At 41.4% G+C, this 14,435-nt stretch overlaps 1 protein-coding gene across 3 annotated transcripts in view; it reads right to left on the bottom strand.

The window, feature by feature from the left end:
* Nucleotides 1-1,372: 1,372 nt before the first annotated feature.
* Nucleotides 1,373-14,435, bottom strand: part of LOC309342574 ((E2-independent) E3 ubiquitin-conjugating enzyme FATS) — a 147,901-nt gene continuing 134,838 nt past the window's right edge. For all 3 annotated transcript variants that reach the window (XM_081863202.1, XM_081863203.1, XM_081863204.1), the window contains 3 exons: nt 7,425-7,488; nt 3,366-3,465; nt 1,373-2,255 (listed from right to left, as the gene is read on the bottom strand). In XM_081863202.1, coding sequence (XP_081719328.1) covers nt 2,217-2,255; nt 3,366-3,465; nt 7,425-7,488 — 203 coding nt within the window. In that variant the 3' untranslated portion in view covers nt 1,373-2,216. The remainder of the gene's footprint in view (nt 2,256-3,365; nt 3,466-7,424; nt 7,489-14,435) is intronic.

Genomic DNA, 14,435 nt, shown 5'->3' with positions numbered 1-14,435 from the left:
TTGCCTCCTTCCATTGTGACCTATCATACTTCAGTGCATGTCAGTAACTCACCTACCCTGCATTTTTCAAATGCTGAGGAACGGTCCATGGACTCTGCAAGAAGTGAAGCTTTCCAAAATATGGCCTGCAGAACAGATCATTGTTGTTAAAAGCACAGCAGTGGAGGATTATTATTTTTTAAGTTAAAATATTCATTTCAGTTTTATATATAAAAAATTTACGTTGCTCTGCTTTAACAAAACCAAAAACCCAGAGCCCTTCGGAACTATGTAGACAGCCTCATCTAAGTCCTGTTTGAAGCTTCTAAGAAAAAGCAGGTGATGCTGCAAAGTTTTTAAAAAATGTACAGGCAAGAGTATACACCACTCAGCTACCTCTTAATTATTTTAGGGTATGAAGAGAAACAAAGACAATCTACCACTCTCCACCATCATAATAAAAGTTAATCCTTTTTACTTTCATTCACAAAAAGCTCCTGGTCCTATTTGGAAGACTTAATCTACTCTGGAGGGGTTCTGTGCCTGCAAATTTCATCCACTTTGGCAAAAAGCATGTTATAGCTATTTTTAGATTTCCCCATTATAGTAAATGGGGAACCACAACAGTTCATTTTATACAGGTGAGCTGAGAACCTCATCAACGCTATTTTCTAGAAAAAGAGGTGCCAGAACTCACCACAAATGCCTCCCTTGTTCTCTTATAATGGCAATGATGGCCACCTGAGAGGTGCCAGAACTGAGTTCCAGTGAGTTCCAGCTGGAAAAAAACGCCTGGGAATCGTTCAAAGAGGAGAGAACACAGAGAAATGGATCAGAATATTTAAAAACACACAGATACACGCTAAAGCAGGCATAGGCAAACGCTGGCCCTCCAGATGTTTGGGACTACAATTCCCATCATCCTCAGCTAACAGGACCAGTGGTCAGGGGTGATGGGAATTGTAGTCCCAAACATCTGGAGGGCTGGAGTTTGCCTATGCCTGAGCTAAAGATTGGGGCCCATAAACAACAAATGAACAAATGTTATATTTAACGGGGGGGGGGGACCACCACCACCAAATTCCCTGTTTCCTGAAATGCTCACCTAGTTAGCTGTTACTGAACTCTCATGAATGTACAGATCAAGGAAGGGCCAGGTGTGGATTATTCACAGCCAGTTTCATCTGCTGTGAAAGAAGCAGCGTGTAGCATTTTCCAGATAGTATCCATCACATTATTAAAGTGAAATTGGAATTGGAACACAGAAGCAAGCATGGAAACACAATCAATGGCGGTATTCTCCCACAGTCATAAGGGTATGAATTGCATGATGCTTTGTAATCATAGCTTTGAAAATTAACACTACCCAATAAAACTGACAGAATCTGGACAATTTTTCCTACTTAGGCTTTATTCCTTCTTTGTACAAAGCTTAATTTGCTTCATTTCTGAATGCACAAATGACATTTTAAAGTATTTTTGGAGGAAACAATACAGATATTTTAAAATGTGCACTCTTTCCACAAGCATTTTTCTTGGTCAGAACCACTGACCGGGTTTGTGCCATTTTAAAAATACATGAAACCAAGGGAAGCCAGGCAAAATTATATGGTTTAGCATAGAGCATGTTTCAAATGAAGAATTAATAGTTAGGTCTCAAAGACTGGTTTTTAACAGGTAACCCCCTTATTTGGCTTCACTATATAAACAAGAATGTGGTTGATTAAAATATTGGTCTTGATACTATGTTAAGCATTCATTTAATGCTGTAGTTCAGGTGGTTAGGCAGCAATGCTATTTTAGCTAAATAGCACAGCAAAAATATTCACTTTTCCTTACATTCAAAAGACTAATTTTAGACTTGAAAGCAATCACTAAGTGGAACCATGTATTTGCAGTGACAATATATGATTCTCATCTATGAATAAAAAGCTGGCTTTATAATTTAAAAGTACAAATTAAATGCTGCATTGCCACAACAACAAGTGCATAAAACCATTTTTAAAGCTGTATTTCCATGCGTCATGACCACCAGAATATAATCCAGCCCCCCCCGCCAGAATTACTTTGAATATTCCTTTTTTTAAAAAAAAAATCAAATCAAGCTATAGTCTTTGTTTGTAGATTTAAAATGAATAAAGTCTCCAAGTCATGAAGATTGCATGAAGTTTTATGGCTTTATAATCATCGAAGGCATTCAAGGTCCAAGAAGAAATGACGTGTCCAGGAATCTTTAGTCACTCGGTATTTCTTTGAAGAAGCTGATCCAGCAATTGCTACAATAAAACAAAAATAAAAGCAGCCTTTAAGTTACAACGCCATGCCTTCCATCTCCTACTCCTCGACTTGCAAGTGATGTCATCAGTGAGTGTTAAGAGAACAACAGAACTGAGCCAGTCTCATCTGGGAAGACACAGAGGCACGACTTGCTTTCTGTGCTGCGTCCAAAGCCTTGGCCTTTGAACCCCACTCTAGAAACATCAAGTGGGAGCAATATCTGTTTCAGTATTAACACTGTGAGGCCTTTCATACTATGCTTAGCCTGCATATATGTGTAAATAAAGCCATATATCCCAAAGACACCACTTTCTCTGGTGACCTTCATTCCAAGGAAACCGACTCTTGATGTATGTGTTGACATCCCTGAAGTTTCTCATAAACTGGGGTGAGCAAAACAGTACTGTTTACCAACACATGAAAAAAAATCTGGGGTGCACCAATAGATACCGTATTGACCCGAATATAAGCCGCATCCGAATATAAGATGCACCTTTAAAATTCATTGGGGGGGGGGGAGAAAAAAAGACAATTCACGAATATAAGCCGCTCCCTTAAAATTCTGCAGGCACTCACACCTGTTCTGTTTCACCCTATGTCTGTTTCAGCACTGATATTGTAAAAAGCCAATTTTTGTAAGGTCATGAATTTAAGCTGCACTTTGACTTTTCATGGTCGGAATTTATGGGAAAAGTGAGGCTTATAGTCAGGCCAATACAGTACATCTATCCACACAAATGCATTACACACACACATACACACAAATATACATACATCTCCAAGCAAAGCAGCACTACTGCTGTCACAAAGCTTTGAAAACTTGCAACAGGATTTTAAAATATGGGAATACTGGGTTTCTACTGCAGAGGTGCCTAACCTGTGACCCTTCTAATGTTACTGGACTCTTACCACCTCTGACTATTGGCTGTGCTTCTGGGGGCTGTTTGAAGTTGAAGCCCAACAACATATGGAGGGTCACAGACTTGTCACCCTTGCTCTACAGGGTGGTACTGACAGTGTACAACAGGTATGCGATTTTGGGATGACAGAATAGAGAAAGAAACTCTGCATCAATGAGTATTGTGTTCACTTCACTGGAGAATCATTACCTTTTTGAACACTTCAACACGCAGTCTGTTGCTCTGTATGATTACCCGTTTCTGTTTCTCTTCTTGTTTCTTCTTCACTTCAGGCAGATTATTATAAATCCTGGAACATATTAAAAATATGCTAAGTGTCAAAAAGGTGTTTTCTGAGCCTTTGAAAGAAAGGAATGGTGTATGGGAAGAAGGCAGGGGCAGGGTAACCTGGGCCCCTTCAGTTGATGTTTCGCTCCATCTTCCATTAACATGATCAATAGCCAAGGATAGTTCAACAACATCTGGAGAGCCACAGATTCCCCATCCGAGCTCTAAGGTGTGCAGGCTTTTAAGTACATCCTTATTGTGGGCCTAGTCACAGCATCCCAGTGTGAAGGCAATAGGTATGGAGTAAAGGAACAATTTGGACAGGATCATGATCTGAGATCATCATTGGCCACAACTTTATTGATTACAGATGTAGGTAGACTTTGGCTCAGGCATTGGATGTATATCCATTTTAGCCTCCTGTTGAAGGGCTGAAATTTTGAACAGCATTGTGCCAAGAATTGTGGCCTCCCCAAAGATGCTAATCTACCAAGGTGGCTTTCCCCAAGTTGCCACTGGAAGCTCCGTGGCCAGTCTGCCCTACACTTGGTTTCCGGACAGAAACTTCCACATAGACCCTTCTTAGGTCGGGGTGATGCACCACTTCATCCAAACCTAGATGATTACGATTCCACCCAATGCCTTACCCACCCAAAGTTGTGACATTTTGCTGTGAGAAAGGTAAAAAAAACCCCAACGGGCCCAATTTGTTTGCAGGCAAATTCCTTCCCAGCTCCAAATATGGCAACCATTGGGAAACCATAGCAAACTCCGTCACAGAGTGCACAGGAAGGAATAATAATAATAATAATAATAATAATAATAATAATTTATTATTTGTACCCCGCTCATCTGGCTGGGTTTCCCCAGCCACTCTGGGCGGCTTCCAACAAAGATGAAAAATACCCTGAACAGGGCTTCCTTCAGATGTCTTCTGAATGTCAGGTAGTTGTTTATCACTTTGACATCTGATGGGAGGGCGTGTCACAGGGCGGGCGCCACTCCCGAGAAGGCCCTCTGCCTGGTTCCCTGTAACTTGGCCTCTCGCAGTGAGGGAACCGCCAGAAGGCCCTCGGAGCTGGACCTCAGTGTCCGGGCAAAACGATGGGGGAGGAGACAAAATTAACACAAAGCAGCCTGGAGGGAGGGAGGGAGAGACTGCTCTTCGACTGATGGACTGCAAACTCTAGGCACAGTCAGCTTTTATCCTCAGTGAGTGGACCAGGCTCTGCTCATTCGGTGCCCATGATTGGGCAATTGAACTTTTGATTTGGCAGGCTATCTTGCCCTGCAATGTGGTTGGCCGGGGAATTTAGAATGGCTTGCCACTGGGACATGACTCCTTGCACAATTGCATATGACAAGGTACTGGAATTGTATTGCTCATATAATTCATGGATTCATGATATAATGCCATGAAAAAAATGTTAGTTTTAAAGACTATTTCTTAACTTGGTGTGATAAATGTACGGTGTTAGATTACCCTAATCCATCTGTGCAGATCAAGATAAATGTCATTGGGAGCAATCTGTGAAGCCCTTGAAAGGGCACATATATAGCTATGGAAGCAATAGTATAAGCCCCCTGTCAATGCTCTGCAGCTGCTGAGACTCATTTCTCCTAAGTATCCTTCATTTGCCTAAGGCCTTCCAGTATTTCTTCCACTGCATTTTGGAAGGATAACTTTGGATTGCAATAGTGTTTGGGTGTGGGGAACCCAGGCTGAGCTGAAATCTCTGCTCGCTCATGAAACTTTCTGAGAGCCAAACGAGATGTAGTGCTAAATGTGTTGTTAGAAACCATCTCAATGAATTTTTTCTAAAATTAAAAGCAGGCATACTTTTAGGACTGCAGTGCATAGGGAAAGGAGGTGTAACCCTTGTGTCCCCATCTAAAATTCTGATCTATACACCCCATGGCAATAAGTATACAGAAAAAAAACCCTTCCATTGTAAATTTTTCCAAGGCTCATAGTCCTGTGTGTGTGTGGAGGGTTGTGTGATTTCCCTTTGTGCAGATATGATCTTTAATGAAGCATTTAGCTTCATGTCTAATTTGCCCCGAGCCTCCTTAAGAAAGTCACAATTTGTCAGCGTAACATATCTCACCGGGTTGTTGTAAAGATAAAAAGAAATATTGTATAGTGCTGGAACGTGCTATTGGATTTTTTAGACACAAACTCTCTAATTATATATAGATACAAAAGCAAATGTTCAGTTTCCTAGGATCCATAAAACTCTAGCGTGACCAAGAAACATAGCCGCAGTTATGTCGACAGAAGCAAGCTGGATTCTTAATGGTCCCCACTAAGTTTTGAAAAATAAAGGAAACTGACTGCAACCAACATGCAAGACACTTGGAGAAACTTTAGATCTGAATGTGCATCTTTGCTTTTCCAACTGTATGGAAATCTGCCATTCACTCATACAGGAAAATGTAAAGTGCAGCACTCCAAGAACCCAGGGCCAGTGACAAATGGGCACTAAGGAACAGATTTTAGGGGTTTGGAAGCCATCAGGGACCACAGACTTTTAGCTTTCTTTAAATAAAAAAGTTAGTCAACCAGAGACTTCTGAAGTAAGTTAGAGCACAAAACGTGAAGGCAGCATTAAAGCTTCTGCACTCAGCAGGCAGCACAATTGCTAAGGCACTTAAAATACTGTTGCTAAGCAATCAGAGGATGGAATGTTGACCCTTCCCACCTGGGACACAAGGATTTTTTTTTTTACAAAAAATCAAGGCTGGTAAAATTATTTTGTGTATATATGTTTTGAATAGAATTGTGAAACTGCACATATTTGTTGTATATTTGCACCTAGACTTCCCCCCAGGAGCTCAAGGCTGTGTACAATTTATCTCCCCCTTCCTCCTTTTATCTTCACATCAGCTCTGTGATGCAGGCTAGGTTGTGACTCAGTAGCTCACACATCAAGGTTGTGAAACTCCACATACACAAGAGCTATTTTTTGCTTGTTTTTAATTATCAAGGTTGGCAAACTTTTTGTATGTTTGTTTGGATATTTTGCTGTACTGTAAATGTCAGCACTATGAAACACTGCCGTTAAAGCAAGGAGGCTGCTTTTCTGGCATTCTTTAGATGATCTGTGAATGACATTGCACAAGAAAAGCCCTGTTGGACCAAGCCAATGGCGAATAGCTTCCTGTTCTCACAACAGCCAATCAGATGCCTGTGAGAAGCCTGCAAATAGGTTCTGTGTGCAATAGCACTCTTCCCTGCCTACGGTTTCAAGCAACAAGTCTTCCATGAATTTGTCTTATTCTCTTTTAAAGCCAAGTTGGTTGTCATCACTACCTGTACAGAGAAGTTCTCAATGTTTGATGCTTTATTGTTTTTTAAATATTTTGTTGGGAGCTGCCCAGAGTGGCCGGGGCAAGGTTAAGCGGTGTAGTGGTGTTGTTAGGGTCCCGGTCCACAGACATTGTACCATGCCCAGAAAGTGCTGTTGGCGTCCCTCCTGGGAGAACCCATTGCAGTACCAGTATATTCCCCTGTATAGTTTTCAGTACACACATGATACATTTTTTTATTTTATTTTTTTAAAAAACCTTCCATGAAAGATATTTCCACATTAATGCAGTGCATGGAATTCACTTGACAATGCATTTGTCAATAACATGGGGTTAGAATCCGAAACAGCTGCAGCAACTTTCCGACTATTTCTGCAGAAAGCACTAGATCAATATGAAGGGCCTGCTCACCAAAAGGCAAACTAGACAACTTGCCTGTTGTCAGGGCAATATCCCAGAAACTGCAAGAGTCTCATTCAAGAGCCTTTTAATCTCCATCAGCTGCAAATTCAACAATTTATTGTGCTACTGTTATGCTACTCAGAATAAAACAAAACGTGGGGTGTGTGATCTTACTTCATTAGCTCACCCTATCAATTCGAGAACTCATAATCCCTTATTGCTGCAAGCAGAAGGGAGGTAATCTATTTCAGGATGGAAGATGCTCCCTACCTTTTCGATCGCATGTGCATCTCCTTCTCTGAAATGAACCGTTCTTTTGGCTTGAACAGGTTATCTAACAATTGGAAAACAGAGGTTAAATTGCACAGGTTGATTTGCTTCTTGTACATGGAATGAGTTTAACATATGAATCCAAGGAGAGCCGTAGCTCAGAGGTAGAGCATCAGTGCCTTGCAGGAAGTAAGTCCTTGGTTCAGTCCCCAGCATCTCCAGGTATGACTGGAAATGTCCTCTGCCTGACACTCTCGAGAGCTACTACCAGTCAGAGCTAAGCGGACCAATGGTCTGACTCCACATAAGAGGGCTTTCTATGTTCACACCCTACGAGAGCTAACCTGTGCCTGCCAAGCTTAAGACAGCTGTCGGACTCTGCATGTTGATAAGTGCAATAATCCCACTGCAGCTACTGAAAGCAGTGTCTGTTTACTGCTGTGACTTTTTCATAGACCTTCATTCATATTTAAAAGGGGGTTGGAAGGGGATTGCTGTTTTTTTTTAAAAAAAAAAACACCAGAAAACATCTCTGCCCTACCTCCTAGCTGCTCCATCACTTCAAGTACATTTCTTGGCATTCCCTCACTTGTGCTCTCCTTTTGTTGTAAAATATAGAAACCTGCACCTTATTTTAGTTGTAATGTGAGTCAAGAGGACTCGGTAGGGAAGCTGGCAGGTCAAATCACATGCAAGTTGAGGGTCCAGGGTCTTGGACTAGATGATCCTCAGGACCCAACTCTACAGTTATGTAACCCAATGATTCTAAGGAACATGGGGCATGATAGATGTGGTTAGCTCATTTTAATCTAAAGGGGTGCAAGCTTTTCCCATCCTGGGTGGCTTGTGGCTTAGTTAAAGTCTATAAGCTGATCTATGGTGAGTTTGAAGCCACCAGATAGTGTTATCTTCTGTTGCTTTGCATGGGTTTAGTTGTATGTTTTCTTTTAAGTGTTTTGTTTTGTGTAAATAGCTATTCACTGTAAGCCACTTTGACCATGTAGAGAAGCAGCCTGTGCACATCATCTTTATCTAAAAGCTTGGGGAGAGGAGTGTTTAAACATGACTGTTGCTCCATCCTTGATGTTTATGGATCTCCTAGAGTGATACATATCCCTGGCCCTCCAGGCATCTCATCCCACACAGCTACTCTGCTGATCTTCCTCTGTGCTTGAAGAACTAGTGGGGCAATATCGGGTGTGCAATAATCACACCCTGGCTTTCGTCTCTCTTGACTCCTAATTCTGCATTAGCATTAACCAAGAGATGGCTAAGCCAGAGAGATTGTCATCTCTACCCCACCCATATCAGGAATTTTGGACTATAATATCAGAGAGTGATGATATCGTACATTTATACAAGAAACATGAATATGTTTAAAGGGGTGGGGAAGAAATGGCTGTGTTAAGACTTGAGCTTATGTATTGAATTAGGGTGGAGGGAGCCACACCAAAAGGTTGGCTTTGTCACAAAAAAAATGATGCTATTCTATCAGAGAAGAACCCAACAGACATACTGAACTGTAAGACAATGAACTGGATTATCCCCCCTACTGCCTCAGAATTCCACGAATCAACATGGCTATTGATTCTAAACAATGATCTACATTGCTGAAAAACTAAGAGTGCCTTGGAAGACATTCTCTGGCTATGGTGCTGTGCAAGAATTTTACTTGTGTGTATTTGGAGGTCCACAGGACCTCCTCCAAAAATCAAAACCAGGACTGTTTCAAGAAACCATTGTGGTAAGGAGACCCATGAGTTCCACGGTCTTGCACTAATTTGTAGCAAATGAAAGTTGTTTCAGTGAGACTTGTTTCCAAATAAATATGCTTAGAACTGCAGCCATTCATTCTGCACCTGTTTATATTTACGCTGAAGTTCCATTAAGTTTAATGGAGCTGACTCCTAGGTATGTGTGGAGGAACGCTGTGTTTATTACAGTCTGTTTTCATTTTGCACTCTGGAAAAGATTTCTGCGACCTCTGATGTTATCAGAATGCAACTGTCGAGGTTCAAGGCCTTGTGCTATCACTATGTTGCACGCCTGTTTACTAGTAGTGACAGGTTCTGAAAGGGAGAGGGAAAGCCAATGGCTTTTAGTATTTATAGATGGGTCTTAGATTAGATAAATTCATTTTGATTCGCCAGGGGAACAGCAGACTCTGATTGGCTGGAGATTCTAGGAAGAAAGGGCAGTTAATTGTAAGTGGCATAAGAAAAAGAAAAGTCAGCTGGGAAAGCTGATGATGGAGGTGTGAGGCAGGGCCAGAAGAAAACCAGGGACAGCTGAGACTTTTTAATATTAAAGCTATTCCTTGCTGGTGCGGTAACAATACTTGCCTGTACAAGCAGGTTTTTATATCAGCTAAACTGTCCCAGACCCTCCAAGTGTCCCTATTTTCTAGGGACAGTCCTGGATTTACAAAAGACATCCCAGTTTCTGATTTGATCCTGGAATGTCCCACTTTTCCTTAGGATGTCCCTATTTTCATCAGAGAAATGTTGGAGGGTATGGAGTTATGTGACACCCAAGCCAAGGACATAAGTAACTATACATTAGACAGCAGTCCTGTATAGGGACATTTTAAAATGTTTTATTATGTTTTTATATATATGTTGGAAGCTGCCCAGAATGGCTGGGGCAACCCAATCAGTTGGGTGGAGAAATGTTGGAAGATATGCTGTCCAGGCACCCAGAAGTACGCCGGGGGCAGCTTAATGTCAGAGGAAGATTGTAACTTGCAGCTGGACACAACCACTTTGTCCTCCACCACCCCGTTTTCTGGTCCTTTTAGCTGCTGTGCTGAGCTAAGCCAAAATTTGGCAGTGACTCTTGAGTCCTTAGAAACTGCCATTAAGTATACTGTATGTACAAAGTATCTCTTTAATAAACATTTAACAGTTCATTAAATCTCCAATGTTGGGTGTTTGTTCTCACATCTAAGCCTATTATACCCTCCAACACTCCTCAGGAAACAGGGGCATTCTACTGATGTAGAATAGAAGCTCCCTATTTTCTGAGGAGGGGTTCTGAAAGCATTCTAAAGGAATGGGTGGCAGCAGAAAAGGATCACACTGGAGGAACTCTGAGTTATTGGAGCAGACCCTGAAATATAAATACAGTGGTACCTCGGGTTAAGAACTTAATTCGTTCTGGGACTTCCGGGTTGGCGCCATCGCCGAATGGCGGACTCCCTCCGAGCTCCGGAGGGAGCCTGCTCGGCAGGGGCTGGGTTCTACCGCGTCGGCGTCGCGGGGACCCTCAAAAACCATGGGCGCTGAAACCCATGGGCATGGTGACTCGGCGGGCACCGTTTGCGCCCCCCCGACCCGCGAAGGAGCCTTTTTAAAGGCTACGGAGCGGGTGCCGGGGGTGTGTGTGGTGCTATGAGTCCTCCGCTTCCCCTACCGAGCGAAGCCGCATGCCATTTGGCGGAGAGCGCTGACTTCTTCCATTGAAAATTTGGATTAAAAAGAACAACCCGTGAGTAATTGGAAACTGGACTTAAAAAGGGGAAAAAAATTAAATTCGGAGCGAGCGGGGGAGGTGCAAAAAGGAAGTCAGTCTCCCCCCTGTCGTAGAGGATTTAAAGCAAAGGATTTAACAACTAAGATCGAGTGCTACCTTATTTTGATAAAGTCACTAATTTAACGATGGAAAATTATAAGACTGGGCTGGAGGAGAAAAGTAGAATGTGAGCTAAAATGCAACCCCCCCCCCCCCGGGAACCGGGAGCGATCCACGAGAGTGCCGGGAGAGGAGAAACAGAGGCTTTGACAGCTGTCAAAGGAGCTGTCAAAGCTGAAGAATAAAAAGAGAACTTTGTTATGAGGACTTTGCCGGTTACGTTTGTTACAAATTAGATATAAATTGTTTAAAACAAGGAATAACAAGTTACTTTGACTTTTGGGTGCGATCTGGAAGGAAACTGAGTTACTATAATCCCTCTAGAGGGGCTGTGGGACACTACAAGTATTGCTGGCATGGAATTTGAATTGGACTTTTTATCTCCTGGGAAACTGCAGAAATGGAACACTATTTTGTCTACAGAGGTCTCTACACTAAAGGAGACAATAGATTTATCTATTGAAGAATGGAAGGGACTTGACGTAAAGTTTTGTTCCTGAATAACAAAGCCTCTGTAGGGGATTTAGAAGCTTTTGGAACTGGAACATTTTTGCAGGAGAGCAGGAAAAGAAACTAGAGGAAAGTGAGGAGAGAGAATAATAAGAACAACATGAACAACAAGAATTGGACAAAGCTGGAAGTGGGAACATTTGGGACATCCAGATTTGAAAGGTCTAAAGAAACAAAATTGGAGTTTTTACTCTTAAATACAGAGATCTGGATGGAAAAAATGGACCTTTTTGAGATAGAGTTTTTCCAAGATTGGACGCTTGAAACTAAAGATGATCAAAAAGACGGCAAAGACTATTAAAAAGACGGCAAAGTGGACTTGTGAAGGATTTCGGCCTAGATGTGGGATCTCCAGGATGACAACAGGCATTGATGGACATTGGGGAACGCAACCGGGAAAGGGGGGAGGGAAATTTGGAATCCAAAGGGTGTTAAATTATATTTTATTCTTTGTTTTATTTTCTTTTATTTTAATCTGTTCTGCATATTAAAGAGGGGAACTCGTGGAAGGGAGCGGGGTCGATTTTAGGGGATGGAAAAACATTCTTAACATTGGGTTAACTATAATAAGTTTAAAATTTGGGGTAAGAACTTGCTGAATCTATTTGAAGGAATTGGAATACAAGAGGGGGTGGGGTGGGGAAGTCCTGGCAAGATGCTAATGAAAATAAGGTTATAAAATGGATGTTTTATTTCTTTTCTTTTTTCTGTTATATTTGAAAATGTTCAATAAATATTATTAAAAAAAAGAAAGAACTTAATTCGTTCTGGAGGTCCGTTTTTAACCTGAAAATGTTCTTAACATGAGGTACAACTTTAGCTAATGGGGCTTCCTGCTGCCGCTGTGCCGCAGTGGCGCAATTTCTGTTCTCATCCTGAAGCAAAGTTCTTAAACCGAGGTACTATTTCTGAGTTAGCGGAGTCTGTAACCTGAAGCGTCTGTAACCCGAGGTACCACTGTATTGAAGAATAAATATCTATGCCATATTTAGGAAAAAGTGAGGACCAAGAGAATAGTTTTCCTTATAGTATGTGTGCATAGAATTGAAACCATGAAACTGATACCCATGCTCACTTACTCAGGAGTAAACCGCGTTGAGTAGTACTTCTGAGTAGCTATGCACAGAATTGGGCTGCATGGCTGTAATATTTATGCAAAGTTAGCTGGGTGCAAGCCCCAGTGAGCATGGTGAGGGCTTATTTCCAAGTAATAGGCTGTAATCCTAAACAAACCTACCAGGAAATGTTCCAGTCAGCTTAGTGGGAATCTGCTTCTTAGTAAACAGAAACAAAAAAGAGGCACTGATCCTAAATAGACTTAAGTCTTGCTCGGAAGGAATCGCTATGACCTACGGTTTAAAACAAATAGAGGCTGAATTGCACTTACTTAGAAGTAAATCTCCCCACTTATTTAGAAGTAAGTCCTGTTGAAATCAGTGGATTTACTTAGGTTTAGATTACAAAAGTGCCACCTCTTGCTTACTTTCTTTTGAGACATACTGCTGGGGGGCGGGGGCGGGTTGTGTGTGTATTAAAGATAGTAAGACACCGCAGAGCTCCTTAGTTTGATACAGATGTCAACTCAGCACCCGCTGCCCTGAATACAGATCTTCTCTCGGCAGGTTCTGTTCCTAGCTTTTAAAGTCACCATATGTGTTTCATGGATATTTATGGAGGTTGCTCCAGGCAACCAGTGAATTCAGGCATTTAAAGGAGCCACACCTAGTACAGTATCTCAATTACATTCCTGCGGGAAAGGGGAAAGATGGCTTTCAGGGTGCTTCCAGATGGGGACTTAATATTGCAAACATGTCATTCAGATATCGCAAACAGGTTATTTGCAATATTTTTTAAAAAAAAAATAAATACCAGATTTTCTGCAGAAAGGATAGATTTGGGTTAAATTGGGAAGGGGGTATATTGGTCGGCATTTTGATTCCAATGACACCACATTTGTTTAAGGACAGTAGTACCATTTACACAGGTCAACATACAACATTCCGCATCCCATACTGATACTGTTTTAAGATAAGGGAAAGAACGGAATAAGCAAATACCCCCCTCCCATTTTTTTCAAATGCTTTTAAAACAACAACAACAACAACAACAAAACAGCCATGTGGATATTTTTGATTACAAAACTTCCCTATTATACTTAAGCAACTGTAACAGACTGTGGGAGAAACTCTCAAATGCTACTATAGACCATAGACTATAATTATTAATCTGTGAACTATAATAGAGCCCTCCACTCTATATGTTGTGGGACTTCAGTACCCATAATCCCTGACCATTGGTTGGGACTGATGGGAGTTGGAGTCCCACAACATCTTGAGGGCCATCCTTGTGTTAGGGATCACACAAGGAGAGGAGGGGTTTAGGAAGTAATGAAATTCCTTTCGGAAAACACAGCCAGCTATGTGAGACAACATATTTACTGTCCTAAGGCTTCTATCAACAAGTAAAAAAAACCCACACACAATATCCACTCCTGTAGCATTTCAATTAAATTTCAGGAGGTGGTTAAAAAGAATTATATAGAACATTCCCTTTGATACAAATAAGGCTAAAATCATAAGTGATTATACAAGAGGAAGTATATTAATAACACTTTCAAAGGAAAAACATGTATGCATTGCATGAACATAACTTTAGGCTGCTTTCAGGTTACATATTTATTGAGCATTCATCCTGATTTGTTTGAACAAAGATTGCGGGAAAGTTGTATGACATTAGCTGCTTGTTGAACACTGATTCAGATCCGTTTGCGAGGAGGTTAGATGACACCATCTCAAGCATTTGTTAACCCATATTTCCCAGTGCATTTACCCATCACCTTTGTTATCACAAAAATTCTGGGGTTTGGGGGGA

This window comes from Podarcis erhardii (assembly GCF_964252035.2).
Source record: "Podarcis erhardii genome assembly, chromosome: 5".
Taxonomy (NCBI): domain Eukaryota; kingdom Metazoa; phylum Chordata; class Lepidosauria; order Squamata; family Lacertidae; genus Podarcis; species Podarcis erhardii.
The sequence above is the reverse complement of the archived record's forward strand: the minus strand, read 5'-3'. Positions and strand labels throughout refer to the sequence as shown.